Raw genomic sequence first — 27,981 nt, 5'->3', positions numbered from 1 at the left:
CAACGTGGAGGCGGAGAGAGGGCCAGAGAGGGAGCCAGGGCAAAGGAAGGGGAGAAGGAAGACCGCAGGGTCGGTCCCTGGGCACAGGGGCAGCCTCCCTCATTCGCCTGCAGGTGGGGGATGGAAAAGGCTCCCTGCTTGCCAGTCCAGCTTCCAAGGGTGACCCAGGACCTTCCCAGGCCCTTCCCACGCTCTTACTCAAAAGCCCCCCAGCACAGCCATGATCAGGTGCTCCTCAGGTGACACTCCGCAGCCACACCCCCGCATCAGACCCCTTGTCATCTTCCAAACACACACGGCAGGAGCAACGTTCTCAAAGGCGCCGTCTTCCCAGTGCCCGAGCAGGAGCCACCCGGCACGTCCCCACCAGCCCGAGAGACAGGAAAGGGACCCCTGGAGCAGGTTCTAGGCATTCCCCACCCTCCCCTTCCCAATCTGGCCTTGGGAGCCGGAACTGGGCCCAAGAGCCCGTCAGATCCCAGGCCGAGGTTATTGACTCCAAGGAGAGGAGCCAGAAAGAGGCCCGACTTAGCAGGTGGAAGTGACTCAAAAGGAAAAATAAAGAGAGAAATGTAGCAGTAATGACTCCCTGGAGTGCAGTTCGAATGGGAAGTGAGGGAGGAAGAGGAAACGGCAGGGAGATGGGCGGAGGAGAGGGGAAGGGCAGGTCCCGGGCTGCTGGCTGGCTGCCACCGTGCATCCACGTGCAGAGGCTGGGGTGCAGGGAAGTCACTCCAGCACCGTCTGGCTTCCCGCTGTCACTGCTTTGCAGTGTGACCACGAGCAAGGGGCCCGCGCGGGCGGACACTTACACACAGATGTCTTCTGGTTGTTGTCTTTGCTCGGCATCAGCTTCACGCCTCGGGACTTCAGCTCGATCTGCTTCTTGACTACAGAGGAAGGAAGGACAATGGTGTAAGCTGTCTGCTGTGGGCAGGGACAGGAGTCCCTCCAGAAGGACCCCCCTCTTAACAGAAGCTTGGGACACTGCAAGGTGGGTCAAAGCCAGGAGCTCCTCTGCTCAGGGACAGGGACACACGAGGCATAGTGTTCAAGTACAAGAGGGTCTCAGACATGGAGAAAGCTGCTATCAGGGCTGGCCACCAGGGGGGAGGCAGAAAAAGTGGCAGGTCTCCCGCCCGGTGGCTGCTGAAGGGGTCTGCGATTCTCCGAGTGGCTTCTCCAGATGTCTGAGATTCATCACTAGGACCGACTTCAGTCAGCTCCCAGCTGACCTCACGAGCATCTATGCACGAAGCTGTGTACTGCCCTTTCCACCTGCCTTTTTATGGGTTCTTGCCTGACCCATCCCTCATTTCTTTTTTTTAAACAGAAACATTTATTTGAGGGACAGAGAGAAAGAGAGAGAGAGAAAGGCCATTCCCATTTTCCTACTTGAACTTCCCAAATGCTTGGGTGGCTTTGTGAGGGGCTAGAACCAGGAGCCAGGGACCCAACCCAGGTCTCCCGTGTGGGACATGGGAACATAACTACTTGAGCAGTCACCTGCTGCCTCCCAGGGTTTGCATCACCAGGTACACTGGAATCGGGAGCTGGAGCTTGGGATCAAAACCAGGTACATCTTAGCCACTAGGCCGAAAGCTCACTCCATGCCCTGCCCAGTTTCTGAACCAGCCATGACCGGGGAGGGTAGATTGGGTTATGGGCCCAAGCTGTCACACTTTCCACTAGCCACACCTTACAAAACGTGATCGGGTAGTTCCTCCTGTCGCTCCCCCTCTTCGTGGAGGAACGACACTAAACCCTGCCTAGGCTTCATATCCGAGTCACGGCACCATTATGTCGCTCCCCCTCTTCGTGGAGGAACGACACTAAACCCTGCCTAGGCTTCATATCCGAGTCACGGCACCATTATGTCGCTCCCCCTCTTCGTGGAGGAACGACACTGGACCCTGCGCTGTTCTTTCATCTGCTCGGCCCTCCCCGGGTTTGCTGCTGGTTCTTCCCGGGTTGGCTACTGTCCCTTCCACCTCCGTGGAAGGGCAGTTCCCCCCGGCCACATTCCCCACTTCCGCAGGGGAGCGGCACACCGCCGGCCGGCTCTCTCGGGGGCTGCACAGGTGTTCCCCTTAGATGTTCCTGGTGCATGCCGTCTCTCTCCTCCTTTATAGTCCTCCTCTGCCAATCCCAACTCGGCTGCCCATACGCCGAGTACGCTGCTCTCCTCCAATCAGGAGCAAGTCCTACAGCTTATTGGCTGAACTGGAGGCAGCTGTGTAGAAGCTGTTTTCTTCTCTCCCAGCGCCATATTGTGGGAGAGCAGATGCATAGAATAAGTCTTAATTCCAGTAACTTAGTCTAGTCCGGGTTGCTCCCCACACCTCCCATTACAGACCTGGAACATTTGGATTTGGCCATGTGTCTTTGAAAACACACAGGCCCTGTCATGCCAAAGGCTTGAAAAACACCTTCTGGATGGGGCTTGCCCTCTTGCATCCCCAGCTTCACAAGTGAGAAGATTCACTCGGTCCCGGGAGGAGGAAACACATGTGGGGCCAAGCCAGTTGGCCCAGCGAACACAGCCCATGTCTGCCAACCTACTGTATGGGCGGGGAAGCTGAGTCTTAAGGGTCACCAGGTGGGCCGGTGCCTGTCTCAAGTGGGACCCTGGGGGATTAAAGACAATGTTTACTGTGTCCGTAATTCATCAGTTCACCCAAAAGCACAAAAATGTGCCAGTGCCAGAACTGTACAATCTCCATGGCCTTCCCTCCCTACCTGTCAATGTCCTTTGGTCTGACTTCCTCTGTTCCCCAAACCATGCTCCTGGATTCCGGAGACTTCACCCCATCTCAGGGTCTATGCCTTGGTGTGTCTGTGCAATTCCAGATGTGCTATGCTATCTTCCAGCTGACCCCTAGTCAGAGTGACACCCAGCAGTAGCAATCACAAGCGTGACCAGGCACTTCCCGTGTGCCAGGCCCGGGTGCTTGGCGAGCTCTTTATTCAGCCAGCACCCTTGACTCCTCTCTGTCACATCCACACACAACCCATTAACAAATCCTCCCAAATATATCTCCAGGGCAGTCTCTTCCCACAGCGTCCATGTGGTCCACGATCTGGTCTACACCTCCAGTACATCTGCCCTTGTTGCTGTGACCTCTGGCCTGCACCCCATGCTCTGGTGTAGATTGTTCTCAGTGCGAGAGCCGGAGGGGTGCCATTAGGACATAAACCGCACCGTGCTCCACCTCTGCTCAGAGCTCTTAGCGGTAGCCAGGTTCTCCTGTTGTAACAGCCGTCTTTAAAGGGCCCGCAAGGAGCAGCCTGCCTTGTCCACGACCCCTCTGGCCCTGTCTTTGACCTCCATCATCCTCTCCAGCCTCATACACCTCCTGATGCTCCTACAATGTGCCAGGCATATTGCTTCAGCCTGCAAGCAACCAGGAATGCCGTGCCCAGACATCTCACCCATTTTTCTCTCGAAGTATCTGTGTCACTTCCTCACTGAGGCCTCCCCTGACTACTCTGTTAAGTCCACACCCCTAGCCCCACTCTCCCTGCCCCTTTCCCTCCTTCATCTCCCAACTTCCCAATATTTCCTGATTTTTGCCACCCCCACCCATGTAATGCGAGCTCTAGGGAGGCTGAGGTGTTTATCCATTGCTTCATCCTTCAGATTCAGCCATCCCTCACTGAACTCTTCCTCCTGGGGTCCCAGTACTGGAGTAGGGGGCAGGGGAGGGCTATCTGTGACCACTCTTTTGAGGTTGGCTCTGCAGAAATGGCTCAGGGCAACTGGCCAAGCTGTAGCGGTGAAGCCAGAGTCTTCAGAGGTCGGAGGAAGGGGATGTAGATGGGGACCAGAGCACCAATGCCACTGCCAGGGGCACCTGCTGCTGGGGTTTGCTCTGTAGCTGCTGTTGGGGGACAGTGAGATGCCCCTGGGCATAAGGAGGGTTATTAAGAGGGAGCCCTGCTTCCTCTTCTGCAGGAGGCATTGGAAAAACGTCTTCTGGCTTCTCTCCCCTCATGGCCTCAGAAGGAAGCCCCTGGCTTCTCTGTCCAGCCTTTCACTCCTTCCTCCTGGGAAGAAAGGTCTCACTGATGGGGCAGCACTCAGTACTCACGGGGATGCTTTCAGCAGGGGATGTGTCCTTGCTCTTCCCAAGCAGAACTAACTTCCCTTCTTCCTCTTCCACTTTCTGCAACTGACACGGGCAGCGGCTGATCACGGTGATGGGAATGGAATGAGAAGCAGCCTGCAAAACTCCTGGGGCCCCTTAATTTACATGTAGCCCTTGTGACTGCTGGCTCCTTCGAGCTGTCTCTGAGAGGCTGCATCACCCACGAAGGCACCACATGGCCATCAGCTGCACAATGGAATCCACACAGAAATGATGTCCCCAGGCTGAGAAATACAGGGCTCGCAGCTGTTGGGACGGGGGTCCTCCTACCAACAACACAGTCTTTAAAAGATGTGGGAGGGGACTTCTTCCAAAGTCCATAGAACATGCATAAAAGAGTTTATTGTGGTGCAAAAAAAAAAAAAAAAAAAAAAGATGAAAATCCCCATACAATATTATAATTTTTCTATAATATACATTTCCCCTAAACTTTCTGAAGACCCCTCAGATGCAAAAATTTCCAAATTTTTGCACCCAAATAAACTTCTTTTTTAATTCTGCTTTCCATGAGTTTTTTTTGAGATCTTTTGGCACATCTTGATCCGTCTGACCCTGACTCAGGCCTGGGGAAGGTGGAGCCTGTGCTTGGCCCACAACGAGCAGAAGCTGATAAACGGGTCATGAGACTTCCTTGGATGGGGCTAAGTTCTAGGCCAGAGCCACATGTCAGCTTCCAGAAACCACCTGCAGATGCTAGGGCCTCAGCTTTTGGGCAACCCCAGGGAGGTGGACACAACCTAACTGGGTTTTTAAACAGTCTGTCCAGGGAGGTGGAGAGGGACCATGAACTAGGGCACACTATGGGACACCAGCCAGCAAATGAGCTCATGGAGGAGCTAGCATGATAGACTTGGACAGACCTGGGCATGAAGGCTCAGAGAACAAGGGCAGTGCTCCCAGTGCATCCCCAGAGTGTACCAGCAACAGCCCCCGTCAGAAAGGACGGTCACACGAAGCAGATGGATGGAATCACAAGAACCTAGAGAACTTCGATGTTTGTTTGTGTTGTTTGTATACTCATTCATCTATGGAGTGTCTGCTAGACTTGTGCCAATAATACTACACTGACGCGCTTTTAAACAGAGGAGACTGTAGTAATCAATACAGTAGAGATAAACAGTGCCTGGGGCTGACCCCGTGGTTCCTGCCACATATGAGTGCTTGCTCCTACCCCAGTGCACACACATGTGCACCCATCCAGGTGCACGTGCACATTCATGCACATGTGAACACACAGCCAGTCACGTACATGTCACACACATGCACATGCCTTTTTTTTTTTTTTTTTTTTTACTTATAAGAACAAAGGCAAGATTCCCAAGAGACAAGTGCTGCCTCTAACTGGCTGATGAAAATCTTACTAGGTACATTCATCTCCTCCAAATGATAATGACTACAGGAGACTGCCAGTCTGCTCCATTCATCCTTTATATTCTGGTTAATTACAAGACATTTCCCCGCTGTTGTAAAGGTTAGCGGGACACATGGTACGCATTTAGCTAGAAGAATCTGGCAATACAAATGGTTCTCTAGACTGCAGCATGAGTTATGGGACTGAGCTAGCGGGAGACAAGGACCTGTTAGGGCAGTGTCTTGAAGGCTCCAGGAGTCAAAAAGGGGATGGGTTACGCAGATTCTTTCCACCCCAATAGATGCAGACTTCCCTCCTGAAGGGTGAGCTCTTCCGTTAATTTCGGTCTCTCCCTTCTCTCTCCCTGCCAAACTGGCTGTCCTGCTGGCTGAACCACACGACACCCACTCCTTCACCAGATCCAAAGCGTCCAGTCTCAGAAGTTTTCTCCAGTCTGCTCCTCCTTTCAATGTCAGAGGCCACTGCTGCCTCAGCTCTGCCTCTTGTTTGGATTTTGTTCATGGATCCATCCTACTCCAGTCCATCCTTTAAAAAGTTACATTGGGTCATGTTTTAAAACTGAAACTGACCTCCCCTCTTTCCTACTTGACAAATTCTTGGGTGTGCATCTTATATTCTGCCCCTCCCAGACCACCTGGTCACCTACTTTGCAGGCTTGCTTCAACTATCCACAGTCCTTTGCCCGACGAGGCTGGTGTGTGGCAGGCACACTGGCTCCTAACCTCACTCAGATTTGTGACAAAGATATAAAGTTTGGTGCAGATGCCTAAGGCCTAATGCTTCTTGTAAATACTACAGTCAGGTCTCTGCAGTCAAAGGGAAGAACAGCGACTCCTGGACAGATGGGGGGAGCCTCAGAGTAACAGCAGATGATGTGTGTGTTGCATGCTCAAGAGACTTACAGGATAATATAAAAGTATTGGCACCAGACTCGGTCAGGATGTTGCCAATACAGAAATGAAGAGGATGGGGTGGCACCACCACTGCTCCAGGACTGGCAATGCTCAATCAGCATGGAAGGCTTAGTGAGGATTAACCAAGATGTTAATCCAGGGAAACCAGGAAAGGTGCAATGTTGCATGTTGCTGCTATAATCACTGAACTCAGGAAGCAGCCTAAATCCATGACAATCCCTGAAGAGATGGCTCAATTTGCCACACACCTGCAAACGGAGACAGAAATCAGCAACATCATTTCTGATGTAATCACTGAGGCTGGAAGGCAGCATCACAGTCAAGGACAGAGAGACACTGAATGATGAATTAGAACTGGAAGGCACAGCGACTGACCGGGCTTAGGTCTCTCACTACTTGAACACATCAAGTTCAGAAGGATGCATAGGATTTCTGTATGTATAGTATGTAGGATGCATAGGATTTCTGGTGTCCACTCTATTGCACCCACTCTTGAAACCACCAGTACCCACAGGTGTGTGGTCATAATTGCTGAAGACGCTCTCACTGTGCTCATTTTGAGTAGGATAAGAGCTGGTATTCAGATTACAGCAGTCAAAGCCCCAGGTTTCAGTGACATAGAAAGAAGCAACAAAACCTACTGCTGCTGACGGTCGATCAGACATCTGGAAAAGAGAGCTGGGCCCTAAATCCTGAAGATATTCCACTTTATTCCTTAGGACAAGGTGGAGAGGTCACTGGGACTAAAGATGACATCATGTTCTTTCAAGGAATAGGTGAAAGACTTCAACACATGCAAGGAATCCTTTGAGCAGTTAGGTCCTACTGCTAGTGTCTAGGAAAAAGCAAAGCAAACATCTGGCCAAACTTCAGATAGAGTAGCTGTGCTGGAGACTGATGGGGCAAGCGACAGAGAAGGGAAAGCAGAGAAACCGTCACTGCTGGGCTGAGAGCCGTGGGATCTGCTGGGGAACACAGATAGCACCCGCGTGCTCTGCTTTGGCCCCTCTCAGCCTCGGATTCACAGCCCCAGCTCCTGGAGAGCTAACAATCGGCACAGAAGTAATTAAAAGCATACTCAAAATTCTGGCAATAGTCACTGCTAAGGGTGCAGGTACTGAAGGATCACTGAGGGTTGAGAAAATTATGCAGAGCTGGTTATGCACCAAGCCCAGGGAGTTTTTGAATATGGCAGGCCAAAAAAAAAAAAAAAAAAAAAAATCAGCCTAACAGTCAAAAGTACTTTGTTGGCTGCTGGTGTTGGTGTGGCTTCCTGGTCAACCCTAGCAGAACTGGTGGCCTCTCCACCAGGCTCTTGCATGGTGGAGGGGAGGGAGTGTGTGTGTGTGGTAGGGGGAGTGGGGGCGTGTTCTGTATCCCAGAATGGTGTGTGGCCCTTGCTAATGAACGGCTTCCTTAATGGTTTCAGAGAGTTCAGCTGCAGGAAATGCCTGGCGGAAGATGCTTAAGGGAGCGCTACATCCGTCACTTATTGGTTTCAGGTGCCTGTGCAGTGCTGTTTTCTCTTCCTGGAAATCCCCCCCCCCCCCCCCCCCCGCTTCTCTGCCTTGCTAACTGGTGATAACAGCTAGCTAGGGCCTCACTCGAATGTCACTGCCTCTCTCTGGCTGTCTCTGCATCTCTCAGGAAGAATTCACGGCTCTCTCAAGACTTGGACCTCTGCTGCTGCTACCCTTATTACTCTGCAATTCTGTTCTCCCAGCTATCGCTCTGTGATCTCCTCCACGTGCATCCTGGGACAGACAGAGTCATACAGCCCGAGGGTTCTTAACAACAGTCTGATGACTGAATGAGTGAATGGCCAACCATCAGAAGAATGCACGCTTTAAATCTGCTTCCTGGCAAAAGGAGTGAGTTACACTGGAGACCTTGTTGGGGAAGGGATGTTGTATTTTGTGTCAGGCATCGGTAAGAGCTCAGCTTTGTGGGCACCTGGCCCTGGGCTCCTGAGCCAGGTAGCAGCAACCCTGTAATTGGTGCAAAGGCCCCTGGAGGCCTGGAACCTGTAAATGAGGCTGGAAAGAGCTTGGCAGCTCAGCAGGCCAACAAGAATAGGACAAAAGAGTCAGAGCTTGGGCCATGGGACGCCAGAGGCATTTTCACTGTGGCCTGTGCTGGTGGGGAAGGCACAAGCAAGAAAGAACACAACATGTTCCTGCAGAAAACAGAAGCCTCTGTTGATGCTATAAAAAGCCTTGAGCATAGTGTACATGCAAAGTGTCTTCAAATGGGTAAGTCATTCAGCAGAACATCGAGACTCAGAGCAGGACGTCTAGAGAGCCAGGGAAGACTGTGCTTTTCACGGTGGTGTAGCTTCCAGATCTCAGGCCCTAGGACTGACTTGGCAAGACAGGCAGTGAGAGGAACAGCAGGGCCTTGCTGGGATTTGGCTGAAGGGCAGGCAGCCACCAGATGATGATCATGAGATTTGAGCAGGGGGCAAAGGCAGGTGTCCGAGCAGGAGCCAGAGTCACAGCCCTCTCCCTCTCATTGCTTAAGGTTTCACCATTTAACAGGGAGTCACGGACATTGGTGGGCTACAGGGTCGAGGGTTCCATTTCCCGAGCACCGACCTTGCACCAGGTATTTTTATCAGGATCTCCGTGACTTTCCAACAATGATGATGAGAAGGTTAACAGTGGGTGGGGGCTGTCCTCCCCGCCCAGAAGGCCCCTCAGCAGCTGTGATGATTGTTAACCATTGGGTGCATCAGGGAGGCGCTTCTGCCCATCATTCCTGGTAGGCTTGACAACCCCAAAAAGCAAGTAACACCCTGAGAAGGATGAAGATATTCCTCGACTAGAGGCAAAGGGACGGATTATACAACCTCCATGGCTGTAGCTCAGGGTTAGGGAACAGCCAGCCCGCAGGCCATTTAAGGACCACAGACTCATTTGGCAATGGCAGGTGGGACTGGAAACTCAGTGAGACAACCGCAGCTCATTTGCTAAGTGATCATGTTGTGTGGTCTGCGAATCGTGTCGTAAGTATCCAAATGGCGCTTGGCAGAAAAAAAGGTCTAGCTTAAGAAACTTCAGGCCTGTGTCAGACAAACACTTCAGCTTCAGGAATCTCACATTTCAACCAACTCTTAGGTCAATACCCACTGCACAAATTCAGGCAAAGAGGGACTGCTCCGGCACACGTGGAGGTGGAAACTGGAGGCTGTTTGCCATAATTCCAACTAAAACCCCTAAATTCCAACTGGAATGAGACAGGGTAGAATGTGCTATGCTGCATGTTGTTTTTTCTTTTTTAATTTGTTTTTCTGTTCCCCTGGGGAAAATGCCCATCAATACAATGAGGCACTGGCAATTATTAGCTCTGAAGCCACATAAATCACTCAGCCCCGGAATCACCTGGTCTCCAAGGAACTCACTTGGAAAACCACTCTTTGGTTCCATCATCTCATGCTAAACATGGGAGGGGGGAATGGTGGTTTCAGCTTCTACTCTGGCCTGAACCTTTGACACCTGTCTCTAGCCTAGACTCTTCTGCCCTGAGCTACAGGCCCACAGAGTAGTCAACTGCCTGCTGGAGGGGCCCCCCAGTGCCCCAGAGTCCATCTCGCTCTGTGCCCAGTCCATCCTGGCTAGTATGTCCATAGTATCCCTCTTCTTCTCAGTCAAGCTAGAAGTCTAAACTTCCTCCTGGACTCCTCCCTCTCCTCACCCCAAGCCCCTCCCACTCCCACCACATCTAAGCAATCCTGAGTCTGGTGGGGTTCACCTTGCAAGTCTCTCCTCTTGGCTGTCTCCTCTTCTCTAGTTCTCCTCCCTGGTGATGGCCACTGAATTCTCAAAGCTTCCTAACTGAGCACCCTATTGTCATTCTTGAGCACAGCCCTTTCTGAAATAAAATGTGGTCGTGTCTCTCCTCTTGCTCAACACTGCTGGTCACTGCCCATGGGTGACCCACAGAACCAGGCCTGTCCTCACTGAGCTATCAAGGGACTCAACCCTGTCCCGGCAGTGCTAACGCTGCCGTAGATGAGGCACAGGTGAATGAGCATGCGTGTGTTCTAATAAACCTTTATTTATGGACACTGAAAGGTGAATTTCATACAATTTTCCTGTGTCGCGAAATATTATTGCTAGATTTCTTTTTCTTCAAGCCTTTTAAGAGGAAAACCCATCCTTCGTTTGGGAGGGGGAGGGCTGGAACTGGCCTGGGAGTCGTGCTCTTGATGCGCGTAAATATTTGTGGTTCCTTAGACTTAATCATTTCACACTTTCTTGACTTTGCTCGGCCCGGGAGGCTTGGTCCTGTTATCTGTCTGGCACCTCTGAGACCCACACTCGAGTCACAGCTTCTCCCACGCTAGTTCTTTCCCTCTTTGGCTTTCCTTAAGTCCTTCCAGCAAAACTAATGGCTCCTTTATCTCTAGTCCTAGAACTCTTACTCAGGCCCCAACTACAGCTCTTCTCATGCTGTATAGAAGTTATAAATTTATGTGTGTGCCTCTTTAACTGGTTCTCCCTGACAGCAGAGATTGGCCTGGGAGTGTTCACCCTTCTATGCTGTCCCACAGTAACGCCACACCAAAGATGCTCTTTCGATGGAATTCAAATGCTGGCCTTCCAGCTTAAGTTGGAGGCGGAGCCCGGCCAGAGCGCTGACTTCCTGTCCATCAAACCGTGTCTGGCCAAGAACACCCCTAAATTCCAACTGGAATGAGACAGGGTAGAATGTGCTATGTTGCATGTTGTTCTTTCTTTTTTAATTTGTTTTTCTGTTCCCCTGGGGAAAAACGCCCATCAATGCAATGAGGCACTGGCAATTATTAGCTCTGAAGCCACATAAATCACTCAAGTCCCGAAGGCCTCCAACCTGAGCATGCGTGAAACAGATGCCACGGGGATGATTCCCCACCTGCCCTTCCAGGTCATGCTCCGAGCTTCTGTGCCCTACTCTGTGCCCCAGAAGGCTGACCTCTGTGGGTTGCTCAAGAGTGAGGAGACCTGTGGGTAACGCCAGGCAGCCTTGCTGAGCACAGAACAGCAAAGCAGGGCCTCTCTTCCCCCCCCGCCCCGCTTCTGGCTGGGCAGGCACACAGGGACTAGAGGGAGAGCCCAGCTTCTGACCCTCGGGGCCTCCTCCTCCTGCTCTGGCTGCTGCCTCCTTAGCCCCTTTCTCCTGCTCTGTGGGTTGGCAGGAGCCCTTTAGGACTGCCTGGGTGCCCCTCTTCCATGGCTCAGCTCTTGCTCCTCCACCCCTGGAGATTTAAAGCCTCGTGCTGGTAAAGACCAAGCTGCCCTTTCGCGCCTGTGGCCCTGGCCATCCCCGTGGGTTCCTTGAAGCCCAGCCTCACCTCCGTAAACGGTCCCTTCACTAAAGCCCCTTTGGTTCAAGCCATGAGGCATCCAGGCCACCAGGTCCATAGTGCTGGGGCTGAGGACCCCCATTTCATGCGGCCACCAACCAAGTCACTAAATGACCCACATTCTATCCTTGCCCACGCGCCCTTTATCTGGAAAACACTAGAAAAAGGAGGTTCCGGGGGGTGGGGTGGGGAGAATCACTTATTAACACCATCACGGTAATGAAGCTGCCCAGATGAACGCTTCTGAGATTCAAATCCTGGCTTCATCATGCTCTGAACGAGACTGCGAGCCTGCTCGGAACTCTGACTCCCTTCTCCCATCTGCGAAATGGGCTCCTAACTGTACTCGCTTCACACAATCACAGTCAGGATTGAACAAAGCCACCAGGGCTGAGTGTCTGCCCCTCAGAAAGGCCCCCTGAAACGCTGGCACGCACTGACCCATAGAAGCCTGCCCAGGCTGTGCGAAAGGAGACCGGTGCACACAACCAAACCCGTGACTGCAGGCTGTTCCCTGCTACGGGTCTGTGAAATTAATGTAAAGGTGGAAACTGGCGTTAAAGCAAAAGGAAAAAGATGTTTTCAGGGTGCATCGCTGAGTGAGTCAGGGCTGACACCACTTGGTGACATTTCGTTTTCATTCTATAGATGCAGGTGTGTATGGGGTTCTGATGGAAAATGTAAGTCTTCTCTCCACACTGGGCTGAGATGAACAAAACAAAGTGTATAAGCCACTGGTCAAGCAGGGAAAGGCAGATACTCAAAGCCCAGTAACAGGAGGCCTGCGATACTGCAGATCTCACGCTAGCCTGTGAGGCAGTTCTGGCATCAACATTTACAGGCTGTGTGATCTTGGGCTAGTACACAACCTTTCTGAGCTGCAGATGGAAAAAACAGGAACACATATGCACGCACTGCACTACGGAGAGGGATGCATGGAGCAGTAGACACACCCAGCCTAGGGCCTGGTGCACAGCAGGCATGCAGTCCATGTGTGATTTAAGGACTGCGTGAGCTGCTACCTCCTGTTTGGCTCCATACCTCAACCTAGGGTGGGAACAACTGGGCTCGAAACACCCAGCACTTATTTAATCAGGTGAGACTGACACACTCAGCTGTGCACTTCTATTTCGGAAAACACAACAGACAGGTGCTTCACTCACACGAAGGAGGCCCAACCTCAATGACCAGAAACCATCTCCAGGAAAGTTCTCAGCGTGAGAACCTTGGGCAAGTCGGTCTCTTTGTTTATTTCGTAGACATTCCGCACGTTTGCTGCTACCCAAGGCTAAGTAACTGAGGCTGTTTATAGACGGTTCAGACCTAGGAGGTTACTGCCTCTGCCCCTAGAACTGCTTTCACCCCGGGCTCCACCCAGAGAGCCTGGCCCAGGCAACTCAAAGAGGGGACTCTTTGACCAGCTGACGCTTGGCCTCAGAGCCCAGTGCCTCATATACATAGAGTCTTAGACTTATTAAGTGCACAACACAAGTTCATGGTCAGTCCCTTAAAACCCACACGGATCTGAGCTCTGTAATGGTCAAAGGCTTAATGAGCACATTAGGAGGCAATCCTTGGTGTTGGTAAATGTTGAGTACTTTGAATGAGCTCCAGGTTGAGAAGGAACATCCTCCTCCACTCCCACGCATCCCTGGATTTTGGGGATCTCCTCCAGCTGCAGACAGCTCCGCCCTTATGGCGAGCCCACTCCCAGTAACGGATGGCTCCCTGCTGAGGCAAGCGTTCATCACAGGAGCAGAAATTGCTCACCTGCGAGTCCCACCTGCCACGCCTGGTCTGCACCCTTCCCACCAGCCAGCTCTCCCCCACTGCAGCATCTAAGCTCTGAGGCACCCTGAAGTGCCTCTGCCTATGTCTGTAATGCCTTTGGGGTCCAGATGAAATGGAAAGAGCTGACGTGTGGGCTGCTCTTCCACTTTGTGCAGTTAAGAAGGTGGGCTCTTGGCCAGCGCCGCGGCTCACTAGGCTAATCCTCCGCCTGTGGCGCTGGCACTCCAGGTTCTAGTCCCAGTTGGGGTGCTGGTTCTGTCCCGGTTGCTCCTCTTCCAGTCAAGCTCTCTGCTGTAGCCTGGGAGTGCAGTGGAGGATGGCCCAAGTGCTTGGGCCCTGCACCTGCATGGGAGACCAGGAAAAAGCACCTGGCTCCTGGCTTCGGATGGGCGCAGCGCGCCGGCCGTAGCAGTCATTTGGGGGGTGAACCAACAGAAGGAAGACCTTTCTCTCTTCTCTCTCTCTCATTGTCTAACTCTGCCTGTCAAAAAAAAAAAAAAAAAAAAAAAGAATGGTGGGCTCTGGCTTCAAAAGGCAGCCTGGGGGACTGGCGTTGTGGTATAGCTGGTAAAGCCGCTGCCTGCAGTGCCAACATCCCATATGGGCACCAATTTGAGTCCTGGATGCTCCACTTCTGACCCAGCTCCCTGCTATGGCCTAGGAAAGCAGTGGAAGATGGCCTAAGTGTTTGGGCCCCTGCATCCACGTGGGAGACCCGGAGGAAGCTCCTGGCTCCTGGCTTCGGATAGGTCCAGCTCCAGATGTTGCAGCCATTTGGGGAGTAAACTAGCAGATGGAAGATTGATCTCTGTCTCTGTCTCTCTCTCTCTCTCTCCCCTTCTGCCTCTCTGTAACTCTGCCTTTCAAATAAATAAATAATTAAAAAAAAAAAAAAGGACAGTAGTCTGGATGGCCTTGGGAAACTGGCCTCATTTCTCTGAGCCTCAGCTTCCTTGTCCATAAAATGGGGGTGGTGACACTATTGACCTTGCAAGGTGACAGTGAAGATCAAATGAGATGATGCTCATCCAGCGCCTCGCACTGTTCCTGGCTCTCAGAAGGCAGTGCAGGATGCATGACCCAAGAAATGTCACTTCCCGAGGCCGGCATTGTGGTGCAGTGGGTTAAGCCACTGCCAGCAACACCAGCACCCTATACTGGAGTAACGGTTTGAGTCCCAGCTGCTCTGCTTCTGATCCACCTCCCTAATGCAACTGAGAAGGTGGCAGATGACTCAAATGCTGTGCTTCTGCCACCCACGTGGGAGACCCAGATGGAGTTCCAGGCTCCTGGCTTCCACCTGGCTCAGCTCCAGCCATTGTGGCCATTTGAAGAGTGAACCAGAAGATGGAAGATTGCTCTTTCTCTCTGTCTTTCTCTCTCTTCTTCTCTGTCACTCTGCCTTTCAAATAAATAAGTAAATCTTGTTAAGAAGTCATTTACTGGTGCAAAAGTCCACAAAAGGCAGATGCAGAGAAGCAGAGAGGAACAGACAACAAAGGCAAGGGAGCCGTGAACTGCACCAGAGCCAGCCTGGGCCAGGATGCATGCTCCAGGGTTGTGTCTGCCGTCCCCCGAGGCAGCCCAGCAGTCCAGGGTGCCACCTACCTTGGTACTGGGCGCTGAAGCCGCGCTGCCGGTGGTTGCCATCCGATGTGAAATGCAGCCGCAGCCAGTTCTTGCTGCTGATGACTGGGGCTGGGAGGCTGGCTCCAGTGAACCTGTGGGGACAGAAAACAGTGGAGTCAGGGCCCAGAGCCAGGGAAGAAGGGGCCCAGGCACCCAGAAGGCTCTCCACCTCCCACCCAGTTCAGCCCTGGAGCAGGGTGGGAGGGCTCTGCTGCTCCTGCCACCTCCAGTGGTCTGGGGTCTGAGCTGCCTGGATGCACACCCAGGGCCTCATCCCACTGCTGGGTTTCTCTGAGATGCTGTGAGGAGGGGTCTGAGTCTTTAGCCTGGAGCAGAGGTGAAACACCCCCTACTCATTACGCTCCTTTTCTACTTCCTAGGTCTTTGGCTTTTTTTTTTTTTTTAATTAAGATTTATTTAAAGAGCAGAGTAACAGAAAAAGGGAGACACAGAGAGAGAGCTTCCATTTGCATTCCCCAAATGGCTGTAATGGCTGGGTCTGGGTCAGGGCCAGGCTGAAGCCAGAAATGCCCACCGCCTGCTATATGGGTGGCAGGAGCCCAATCACTTGGGCAATCTTCCGCTGCTTTCCCAGGTACATCAGCAGGGAGCTGGAATGGAAGTAGAGCAGCCGGGACTCAAACCAACGCTGGCATGGCAAGTGGTGGCTTAACCCACTGTGCCACAATGCCAGCCCTGGTCTTCGCCTTTTCTGTTCAGAAGAGATCCACCTGCACCCCTTCTCCTGCACCATCCATGCCACCTAAGACATCTTCTGGAAGCTCCTTTCTAGGATTACACTGTGATGTGTCCCCCTTAGCACTCACCCTAGAGTTTAATTTCCACTACAAGGTATGAAGAGGGTGGAACGGTAAGGAGACTCTTGGCTTTGGAGGTGGAGCCTTAGGGCTGTGATTCGGCTTAGAGAATTAGGTTGTTGGGGTGGGGCCGCCGTGATTGGATGTTGATGGCTTTATAAGAAGGGAGAGACAGAGACCAGAGGACACACACACACACATACCTCTCTCTCTCTCACATTCACACACCCCACCTGGATTGTGCCAGCAAGAAGGTGGTCCCTTGAGCAGGACCGTAAGCCAAAAGAAACTTTTCCTATGACTCATCTCATCTATATATTAACTGCAACAGAAAATGGACTAAGAGACCCCTATGATATCACATCACTGTGAAAGCCCTTCCTACTCTTAGAGACAGGGACAAGGAGAGACAGAGACAGAGAGAGGTCTTCCATCTGCTGGTTCACTCCCCAAATGGCCCAACAGCCAGACCGGGGCCAGGCTAAAGCCAAGAGCCTGGTACTCCATCTGGGCCTCCCACGTGGGTAACAAGGAGCCCAAGCACTTGTGCCTTTTCTGCTGCCTTCCCAGGCACATTTGCAGGGAGCTGATTGGAAGAGGAACAGCAGGGACTCGGACCGGCACTCATACCGGATGCTGGCATTGCAGATGGCGGCTTGACCTGCTGAGTCACGACACCGGCCCCCCTTCTTGGCTTTGAAGCCACACAGATCTGGGGTCAGACCCAGACTTACCAGAGAACAATACTGTTCCTGAGAGTCTGTGGGAGTCAATGGGAACCCCGGTGGGCACAGCTCCAGCCCAATACTGACCCCTACTAGCTCAGCAAACATAGTTTCCCTTCCTCTTTCACAGTGATGCTATAGCATTTTATTCAGATTATGAATCATTTCTCCTGGTGTGTGTCTCCCTAGAGTGGGCAAGGGAGGCCAGTGGTAAGGAAGCCTGCGCCATGCAGGTGACCCTGTCTGTGAAATGGGGACGATGCTAACGGCTCCCGTAGAGGGCTGCAAGGGCTAGGTGAGATAATCCACCCAGAAGCCCTCAGCCGCATCCCGGGCAATGGCAGCCGCTGCTTTATTCCGGATCCTGGCTCCCAACCCCCAACACTCATGCAGAGTGGGCGTGTCAGGGTTCCAGCAGGAGACAGCAGGCACAGCCATAACAGGAGGAACCCCAGTGTTGTGTGTGACATCAAGCAACGGCAAGGCAGGCTGTAGGGAGAACTCCAGGGAGGGGGCAGCAGCCTGGGACTGGGGAATGGGGGTGGGGCTCCTTAGCTCACTGCCATGCTCCACTGTGGGGTGGCAAGGCGAGGCAGTGGTTATCTGTAAACAGACGGCCAGCCTCCAGGGTCTGTAGCCGTCTGTGAGAATCCCAAGGCAGGGAACGAGCAATGACGATCCAGAACTCACTCCCCTCGCTCCCCTCCTCCAGTCTCCTGCCCATGCTCCCGCTGATCCAGCCCCACTCTGAGCCAGAAGGCATGGGAGCATCCTGGTGCTGCCCCGAAGGGTGAGTCTCCCCAGGCCGGGGCAGGGAGACCTGGAGGCCCCCACGGAGGAGACCAGGCAGAAAACGTCTCCATAAATATGCATTAAACACGGGAAGCAGCCGAGGAGGAGTCACACCCTAGGAAACTGAATTTTTCCTATAATAAAAATGCTGACACACACCAAACTCCAGGAATATAAGCCATACTCGTATGGTAAAAACTATTATAAAAACCAATTACTGTATTTCGCCAGGTCCCATTTAAAATAGTTTATTATAAGGTGAGTCATTTAAGTGTTCCAAGGAGCCACAAATTGTATTGTGGACTTCTTATCCCCCAGGCCAAATTCAATTCTATCTCATTGACAAAACCTGGAGGCTATTTACATAAGAGAAGTGGACACCGGGAGAATTTACCTGAATAATTCAGAACTAGGGCTCTCCATCCCAACATGGATGGACCGAAGGGCTCGAAGTCCCAGGAGCAGGACGGGGTGAGGGCTCAGGGCTGAGCCCGGAAGTCGCTGAGAGCCCCTGGGCGGGACTTCCGGGTTGGCCTTGCCGCCGAGGCCTCTGGGGGGCGCGTCACCACCCTGCGCCCAAGGCTTCCAGCGGCAGGAGCTTCGAGCTTTGCTCAACGCCCAGTTGCTGGGTCTCTGGGCTTCTCTGCGGGGCTCCGGCCCTGCCCCTGTGGGCATGCGCACTGCAGAGCAGGTGGGGGGCTCTGAGGCGGCAGGGTCCCAGGCGAACGCGGGGACCTTGGGGCTGGTGGACGTGCTCTGGGTCTCGCACGAACTGTTGACCACGTGGGATGGGTTCCTTTGTCAAAGCAACGAACTGTCCATGTGAAACACAGATTCTCATTTTATCTACATTATGCCTTACAAAACCCGACCCCCAATGGTCCCGGCCCTTAGAGGGCAAGACTTCATTGTGACCTAGGACGCCTTCAGAAACAGTGCACGTCGCCTGCTCCACCCCCTCCTCTTCTCACCTCCAGGTGCTTCGCACTCCAGCCACATGGGTCTCCTTGTTCAAAGCTGGCCAGGTCTGCTCCTGCCTCAGGGCCTTTGCACATGACACTCCCACTGCCTGCTAGGCTGGCTCTTCTCCCAGACCTCTGCCTGGCTCGCCCCTTTGATCAACTGTCACTTGCTCATCAAAACCTTCCTAGTCTGAGTCTGCTGCCTGTCCATCCTGAGTGTACCCCCGCTGGCCCCCAGTACACACACACACATACACACTGATGTTCTGTCAAACAGGAGAGCAACCGTGTCCTGGAACACAGCTCTTCGGTGGCTCCCTGCCTATTTCACTTCCGCTCTTTATGCCCTTTGTGGTCGCACCCTGAGGCTGCACAGAGAAGCAAAGAACCTCGCTCAGGGTCACACAGCACTTGAAGGGCAGAGGTGGGATTCAAACCCGGTCCACCCCGTTCACAGCCCATGCTCTGAGCCACTGCACTGAACATGCAGGCTGAAGGAAGGCAGCAGCTGCGGCCGGCTCCCATTCTGATCCTGCTCGTCTCCCTCCCCCTGCTTCCACCCCCCAGCATCCTCTTTAATTTTGCTTCCTCTTACAATCATAATTAAAGGAGAGAAACACAAAGAGAGAGGCTCCCCTCTGAACCTTTCTGTCCACATTAACTTCACTCTGGGGGGCTTGGGGAATTCCAAGTTCGCCCGGTAAATTGCTATTGCAGTACAACATAAAATGTGTTTAAGCAATTACTCTTTTTTCCTCCTTCTTTTTGGTAAATTGACTTCCGTTAAATGGGGCTTCATTAATGGAATCTGACTTAGAATAAAAACATCACTGCCTTTAATGCATGTGGCTGATGATGGAAAAAGTGGCTTTGAGGTCCTCTGCAGCAGGCTCTGGAGCCTGCCCTTGGTCACAGGAGAGCTCGGGGCAGACTTCGCGGAGAGCACTGCTTCCTAGAGGTTGCTTGTGTGGTCAGGACACTGGGGCGTCCACAGGCAGCCCCCACAACTGGACAGTAGTGACTCTTGAGGGATCTCCCCAATGGTAAGCCGAGGAGGGGGAGGAGTGTCAGGAGAGCTTGGTTAGTAAATCCCAGAGTCCCTAAAATCCGACGTCCTCAGGAGAATTTTCATTCATCTGCTCACCAAGCTCATGGTGTTTACAAAGCACTGCGGGGGCCGCTCCCACTGTGGTGTCCCCAAAGTGGGCAGTCCCACACAGCCTGTAAACTGTCCCATGCTGCTGCACCGTCTCCTCCACGTAGCCCCCGCTCCTTCTCGGTTAACAGCATCTGGCTCCCAAGCTCTCAGAGCACCTCCTGAGAGGGTGCTATATTTTTAGAAAATTTTTACTTATTTATTTGAGAGGCAGAGTCTCAGACAGAGAGGTCTTCCATCTGCTGGTTCACTCCCCAGATGGCCGCAACGGCAGGAGCTGGGTCAATCTGAAGCCAGAAGCCAGGAGCTTCTTCCTGGTCTCCCACATGGGTGGCAGGGGCCTAAGCACTTGGGCCTTCTGCTGCTGATTTCCCAGGCCATAGCAGAGAGCTGGATTGGAAGAGGAGCAGCCGGGACTTGAACCGACACCCATGTGGTATGCCAGCACTGCACATGGAGGCTTAGTCCACTACACCACAGCACCAGCCCCAGAGGGTTCTCTCTTAACAAAGCCGTGTCCATGGCCCAGGTCTGATCCAGGGGTGAAGCCCTTCTGAATCCCAGTTCCCAACATAAAGCATCCCACCACCACCAAGGCTGGCCTGGGAGAATGTGGAGTAGGGGTGGGGTCCACTGTCTTATCCCCTCCCAAGCTCTCTTCCCTTGTCACCTGCCACCTGCTCTCCCTCCTGGCAAAGAGGATACTAGAATGTGACCAGGGAATCCACTTTTGGAGATGTCTTGGCCAGCGGCTGGCTAAGGGTACCAAGGCCACTGTTGGGTGCTCCAGCCCTACCCAAGCTCCTGCTATCTTAGAAGTGAAACTTTACTGACAGCCCTGATGCCCAGTCTCATCACAGATGCTTCCCATAATCTGTTTCTCATTAGTCAAATTCCTAGGACTCTTGTTATATTAAGATAAACCCTTTTCTGAAGACAATTCCATGAGTTACACATTTTCCAGGAACTGGGTACGTGCCTGGAAAATGCAAGTCTCTGCTGGACATGGGCACCCCTGCCATCCCCACTTTGTCTTTGCAAAGTGGCCCCCTGGCCTTCCCCAGCTCTGTCTCATGGAGGTGTCTGTCCACTCCATTCGTGCAGGCAGCTGTGAGCCACACTACACAGATTCCACTCTCGGTCACCTGCCATGTGTTGGGGTTGCTTACTGGGGCTCTGAACAAACTATGCTTCTCCCTAATCATTCCTGTACCTTAAGGCACCTTCTCCTCACAATCTGTCACATCTCAGCTCACATCCTCCCTGGGCCCCCATGGCCAGTTTTGGCCAAGACCTCATCATCTTCCATGTGAACTGCAGCCACAGCCCCTGACCTGCCCTCTGCCTCCAATCTATCTCCCGTACTCAGCATGGGTATTGATTAAGTTCCTGCCATGCTGGAAACCCAGCAGCCAAGGGTGAGTCCAGTGACCCCAAAATCAAGTTCAAACTTTTTAATGCCTTCCCACTCCGGTGACATTGACTTTGAACACCAGCAACAGAGTGGCTGATGCCTACCGGAGCCTCACAAGCATTCACACGTGTCCATGCTTTTGCATAGGCTGTCCCCTCTATCTGGAGTGCCCTTCACTGTTGCCCCACCTGGCTGCCAGGGGAAGTATCACTGAGGCCAGAAGTCCAACTCAGTGTCCCCTTTCCTCCCACTCTTCCTGTCTCCTTCCACCATGATGGACATATCAAGATGGACTTGACCATCTTCCCATCTCATGGAAAGCAAGCCCCACGAGAGCCCGACCAGGGCTCTGTCTCGGTGTCTCCAATGACACAGCACAGTGCCGAGCACTCAAAGCTCCATAGCACAAGCCTGCCTGTGGTGCCGATAACAGCTCACTGAGTCACAGCCATCCCCATCCATCCATTTCCAACTGTCCGCGACTGCTTCCACACTACACTAGCACAGCTGAGTAGTGGTGCCAGGGAATAACAGCTTGCAAAGCTAAAAATATTTATTTCCTGGCCTTTTACAAAAAAAAAAAAAAGTTGGTTGACCCTCTACCATAGAAACCTCACAGATGATGCAGTTAGATTGGAAATTAAAATTTAATTTCCAAGTACCGAATCATGAAAGGGCATATGCATAGGTTAAACATTGCAGTAGAATGTAAAATACATCAGTGACCATTTGTTTGCCGCTCAATTTAAGGCAAAACCAGGCCAGGGCCCTTCCTTGGACCATAGGTCTGGTGGCCACATGGTCTGTCTCAGATAAACTACAACCCCAATGCATCATTGTTGTCTGCAGCTCATCCAGCCAAAAGATACATATGAGGCACCCACTGTGCGCCCGTCTTTGTGCGGGGCACTGGAGATGCTTCTGCCCTACTCCCACCTCCATGGAATTGCCCAGTGGGTGGGTACAGTGGTCTCACTCACATACACACCTCCTCTTTAGGAAGCAGTTCTTTTGAAGAGACTCTCCTTTATGGAGTCATTCCAAAGCATTCAATTTCGTTGCCATAGCTGAGACTATATTTCCTTTCACACTCATATTTCATCAGTTTATGTGATGTTTAATTTAAATCACATAATTACAATAACAAGTATGACTGGCACTGAGAGAGCTGGCAACAAACCCAATTGATTCTCAGAAAGTGCAAGACTCAGCTGGGGGGAGCAGGAGCGCATAGGCGTAGAGGATGGGGGTGGGAGACAGCTTGCTGGCAGCGGGTACTCAGGGTGCCGTGGGCACCAGACAGGGAGATCTGCTGATGCCATGGGAGCCCCAGTGAACCCAAGAGGTCGCTTGGCAGGAGATGGGCTCACACACTTTTATCATATGTGTTTGGGAACGAATGAATAAATGAATGAAAAAACCAATGGCGCCACTGGCTTTCAGTGATGAGGCAGCTTTGTCAGTTACGTCCCTTCCGCTATCAGGAGTGGGGTCCAGCCGGCCAGCCCATCTCAGAATCACTGAAAAGGACTCCAGACATCATCTAGGTCTAACCTCAGCCACAGCACTCTTTTTTTTATGATTACTTGAAAGGCAGAGTTGGAGAGAAAGGGAGGAGGCAGGGAGGGAGGAATAGAGGAGAGAGAGAGTTTTCTATCTACTGGTTCACTCCCCTCATGGCTACAAAGGCAGCAGACCGGGCCAGATTGAAGCCAGGAGCCTGGAACTCCATCAGGGTCTCCCACATGGGTGCAGGGGCCACACTTCTACTTTCTTGGGTGGATTAGTAGGGAGCTGGATCAGAAGTGGAGCAGCCAGGACACAAAAACCAACCATACAGGATGCCAGTGTTGCAGGTGATGGCTTAACCTACTGTACCACAATGCCAGCCTCCACCACAGCAATCTTGATGTTGGTCAATCACAATCTGTTTTGACCACTGTCCACAATCAAAAACTCACCTCCTGGCCACCTGGATCCTTCCCCACCCTTTTTCTAGCTCCTTCCTTCTCATATGCCAGATGTCCAGCCACTGGCTCCAGGACACCTGTCCTTAACTGCTCATTCTGCTTTGCTTCTGCCATGGACCCTGGGATCTGTGCATTCTCTCTGCCTCAGTTCTTGTCTCACCATGCATTGTTCTGGGGTCTGCCCTACCCACGGCACTGTGAGCTTCCTGAAGACTAGAGTTTTTCCTTTTTTAAAAAAAAGATTACTTATTTATTTCAAAGGGTCAGAGGCAGGCACCACAGCTCAATAAGCTAATCCTCAGCCTGCGGCGCCGGCACACCATGTTCTAGTCCTGGTTAGGGCGCCGGATTCTGTCCCAGTTGCTCCTCTTCCAGCCCAGCTCTCTGCTGTGGCCGGGGAGTGCAGTGGAGGATGGCTCAAGTCCTTGGGCCCTGCACCCACATGGGAGACCAGGAGGAAGCACCTGGCTCCTGGCTTTGGATCAGTGCACCGGCGGCAGCGGCCATTGAGGGGTGAACCAACGGAAAAGGAAGATCTTTCTCTCTGTCTCTCTCTCTCTCTCACTGTCTACTCTTTCAAAAAAAAAGGGGGGGGTCTCTCTCTCTCACACACACACACACACACACAGAGAGAGAGAGAGAGAGAGAGAGAGAGAGAGAGAGAGAGAGGACATCTGCTGATTTACTCCCTAGGGCTGGATCAGGAGCCTGGAACTCCAGCTGTGACTCCCACGTGGATGGCAGGGCCTCAAGCACTTGGACCACCTTCCAGTGCCTTTCCAGGTTCATTAGCAGGGAGCTGGATGAGAAGTAGAATAGCCAGGAGTGGAACTGGTGCTCCTATATGGGACGCCAGTGTTGCAGGTGGCAGCTTAACGTGCTGCACCACAGCACTGGCCCCAAGTTTCCCTTTATGTTCCCAGTTCTTTCCTCGGTACCTGCAGAGTGTCTGATGCTGGAAGAAGGCTTGGTTAGTACTACTCAGTGGAAGAAGGAATGATTGAACGAGTGAATGACTCCCTGCTGGAGAAAACACAGAGCATGGAGCAAGTGAGCCAGGGGACAGCTCAGAGAGCCTTGAATACTATGCTGAGCTCATCTTGGTTTCCTGGCATCACACGTCCTCTAGTCCCCAAGCCCTGGCTGCACCCCCGTTCACTCAGCAGCTGCTGGAACCTTCCTGAAGTCCTCTTATTATGCAGAGCAGCCGCCATGGAGGGTGGTGAACAGTGTGGGTGAATACTCCTCCTTCCTCAGAAGCAATTCAATAAATTCCAATTATCAGAGCTCTTTCCTGTTCCCTAATTGCTAGCTCCAGGGAAGCCACACAAACCACGTCAGGTAAATGTTTTTCCTCCAGATGCCCAGCTCTCTGGAGGAGGCGTCTGAGTCTGGGCGTGATGACGGACAAGGCTCCTGGCCATGTTTGCTGCTGGGATGAGGCTGCATCGCCAGCCTCCTGGGTCGCGTGTGCTGGGCAGGGACATACTGGGAAAATCTGGGCATGACCCGACAGCAGCCCTGCCCTAGGTTCCCCCGAGGAAGTAGGGATGCCTGCACAGCACCCAGAGCAGCTGCTGCACTTGGCTGAGGGGTGAGGACCTTCCTGCCTCCGTGCAGGTGCACACTTGATGCCGCAGGGACAGGACACGGTAAGGTCTGAAGGTGAGAACTGGTGTCAGGTACCACACTTTGGGCAAAGGGGCTTGGGTGGATCCCCAACAGCCCTCCAGGGTTTACCCAACTTCTCCTGTTCTGTGTCCAGGTCTAAAACAGTCAGTGCCACTGTCCCCTGAGCACTAAAAGCCTCTGAGGGTTCCCTGCCTCAGCCCACAGCTCCTAAAAGTGGCCTACTATGTGCATATATGGCCACAGCTGATTGGATGGGGGTGGCTGTGTGACCCAAGCTGTGGCCAATCCACTGCCGGAGTCTCTATCAGAAAAGTGGTTTCCTGGTGCAGAGAGGGCTGAGCACTTCACATCTCACAGCGTCGCTGTGAGGACTGCAGGAGAGCAGGGGAGCTCACGGAGCTGCCCCTGAGGCCCCTGGAGCACAGCAGTGACAGTTCTAGGTCCTGCCACGTCTTTGCAGCCAGGAAGACAGGCGGGCAACGGCATGGCCATGTGCTGAGTGGAGAACAGCCTAGGGTAGAGAGCCTGGAGGGACTCTGCCCACGTTGAAGTCTCAGCTCCCACTTACTACTGTCTCACTTTGGGCAAGGAAGTGACCTGCGGGGGCCCCATTTCTCCACCTATCTACTAAGACAACAAGGCCCCCAGTTCCTGGAGCTGTTCAGAGCTTTAGGTGAGAGGATGCACAGAAAAGCCTTCGGTGTGGTGCCTGGAACCACCCAGCCCATCCCCTGCCAAACATTCAGTATCAAGGGTCCACGACAAGAAACCTGGGGGGCCAGGTCTCAGTATGGTGCGGCTAAGTCAAGCAGAGGGAGGGGAAGGAGGAAACAGGGAACCAGGGGACGGGAGTTCCTGCCTTCTCACAGCCCTCGCTCCCCTCATATCTGGTTAATATTTTACATTCTCACTCTCCAATGGCAGAAATCCACATCAAGTCCACCTGGAACAGAGGAGGAATGAGCACCTGCTGTAATGCATGGGAGAGCCGGGCTGTAGCTGGTCCAGAGATGCCCAGAGTCAGGAACTCCAACACTACCAGACGCCTCTTTCCAGGCCCCCGTCTGTGCTGTGCTCCATCTGCCACATTGCAAATGGCGGCTGGTGGAGCCCGGGGCCGTGGCCGTTGTGCCCAGCTCCTGTACTCAGCCCCTCCCTTCATCACTGAAGACCACCTCCCAGGCTTCTGACGGGTTCAGCGGGATGATGTGCCCACTCCTGGGACCAAGGGCATGTTCCTTGGGAGAACCCCAGCACTGGTTTGCAGACAGCTGTCCACAAAGAGGAACACACTCACAAGAAGGGAGGGTGCTAGGCAGCTCACAGATGTCCGCTGCAGCTGGACTGCAAGGCCAGGGCCACTGTCTGCCCTACTCTGTGGCTTAAGGTGTGAGTTTGCCAAAGCCTGTAAGGGGTATCCACAGGTCACTGTGGGGGGTGTCATCCCAGAGTCCACCTGCTTCTAGACTGTTCCACATCTTGCCCCTGTCCACAAGACTGCTGCACTGGGTGCTAAGTGCTGACACCCAGCTCAGCTTCTGGTAGCCTTTGCCCTTGGCAGTGGACCCAGGCTCCTTGTGAACCTGCAGGTGCTGGTGAAGTTCTGTGGGTTGCCCCAGCCAGTCTGCCTGCTGCACACAGAGCCTCCCACAGCCTGCAGAGAACTCGACTGGATCCACGCGGAATGAGAATGAGCGCAGAGGAGATGAGACGCACCTGAATCCAGGTAAGGGATGAGACGCAGACAACTCGCTCTCCTTCACCCACTTCTCTTCTCCTGAATCGCCCGGCCTTGTTCTCTCCCAGGTCTCAGCCGAGGGAGTTCCTACATGACTAACCAAGGCTACACGTGCGGCTAGGTAGCGTGTGGCCTTGGACACATTCATCTCTGCCCTGGCTTGCAGAGAAGATGAACCTCAACTGTGATCATCACTTTTGTTTGAAGTATCATGGTGTCTTCTGATGGCGCATCAGTTCCTGGCATGAGGCCAGTGCCCCGGAGCCCAGATCTGGCTGCTGCTGGCCTTGCCTCTCCTCACCAGCCTGGCTTCCTAGGTGCAGATTTCCGGAAGCACTCAATGCTTGCCTCTGCTCCCACCCTCTTTCCTGAGACACATCCGTTCCTCCAACCCCGCTCAGCACTGGCCATCAAAGCAGCAACCGCAGTGCTGTGGCAGCTTGCCTGCTATTTACTGGGATGCGAGTGTGTACGTCCATGAGTGACTGGATGAACAGAAAGAATGCAAGAGTGAATTAATTAGTAAGAGAATGAGTGAATTAGTGACTTAATGAGTCAGCAAGTGAGGGGAAAAGAGTGTGTAAAATCGAATAGACCAGGCTCTTGGCCCCTCAACTAATCCAATCAGCTGTGGCTTTGTAAATTTTTAATCTTTAAGAACACAAGCAGGGCTTAAAGAATAGCACTGGAGAAAAAAAAATCACAGACCACCAGCTGGGTGAGAAGGATACTGTGTTACTTTCCCATTGCTGCTACGCCAATTGCTGCAGATATAGTGGCTTAAACAACACAAGACTATTGTCTTACAATCCTGGAGGTTAGAAGTCCAACACAGCTTTCAGTGGGCCTGGGTCAAGGTGTGGGCAGGGCAGCACCCCCTCTGCTGGCCCTGGGGGGAATCTTTGGCCAGCCTTTCCCAGCTTCGAGTGGCCGCCGGCATTTCTTGGCTTAGGATCTCTGCATCCTCAGATGTCTGGCTCTCACCCTCTGCTTCTGTCATCACATCCAAGACTACGCCTTCCTCTCGTGAGGACCATGTGATTATGGAAGGCCCACCTGGATATCCCAGGACAATTATTCCATCTCAAAAATCTTCCGGGCACCCTCCTCTGTAACTCACCTTTGCCAGGTGAGCTAACGTTCACAGGTTTCGGGCTTGGAAAGGAAGCATCACTGGAAAGCCACCAGCCTGCCAGCGGCAGACACCTGGCTGAGAAGGTGATGCAACCAACAACACCCCCTCCCCAGAGGGAGGGGCAGGAGGGGGACGAGGAAGCTTCAAGGCACACCTCACACGCCCGTGCCAGCTGCTTCCTCTCTTGCTGTTGCTGTGGCCCGAGCCCTGAGGTTGCTCAGAGCTTAGGCGAGTCTTAAGCATGCCCACGGATTTGAGAAACACTGCGACAGAGACATGCTGAGAGCATCTGGTGCCACAATCCTTGCGAACTGTGGCCCTAGGCTTCCAGGAGGTGATGGACTGGGAGCCAGGTGTCTCAACCCTGGATGCGCATTAATATCAGCTGGGGAGATTCTGAAAAAGTGTTTTGTTCAGAAACAAGAATAGAGTTGCAAAGGC

At 52.9% G+C, this 27,981-nt stretch overlaps 1 protein-coding gene across 7 annotated transcripts in view; it reads right to left on the bottom strand.

Annotated features, from left to right (window-relative positions):
- Positions 1 to 27,981, bottom strand: part of CSMD2 (CUB and Sushi multiple domains 2) — a 624,779-nt gene that overhangs the window by 308,141 nt on the left and 288,657 nt on the right. For all 7 annotated transcript variants that reach the window (XM_051832052.3, XM_051832047.3, XM_051832045.3 and 4 more), the window contains exons 6-7: positions 15,178 to 15,290; positions 813 to 890 (exon numbers count right to left, since the gene is read on the bottom strand). In XM_051832052.3, the coding sequence (XP_051688012.3) occupies positions 813 to 890; positions 15,178 to 15,290 (191 nt within the window). The remainder of the gene's footprint in view (positions 1 to 812; positions 891 to 15,177; positions 15,291 to 27,981) is intronic.

This window comes from Oryctolagus cuniculus, chromosome 7 (genome assembly GCF_051225735.1).
Source record: "Oryctolagus cuniculus isolate XC-2025 breed Fujian yellow rabbit chromosome 7, ASM5122573v1, whole genome shotgun sequence".
NCBI lineage: Eukaryota > Metazoa > Chordata > Mammalia > Lagomorpha > Leporidae > Oryctolagus > Oryctolagus cuniculus.
The sequence above is the reverse complement of the archived record's forward strand: the minus strand, read 5'-3'. Positions and strand labels throughout refer to the sequence as shown.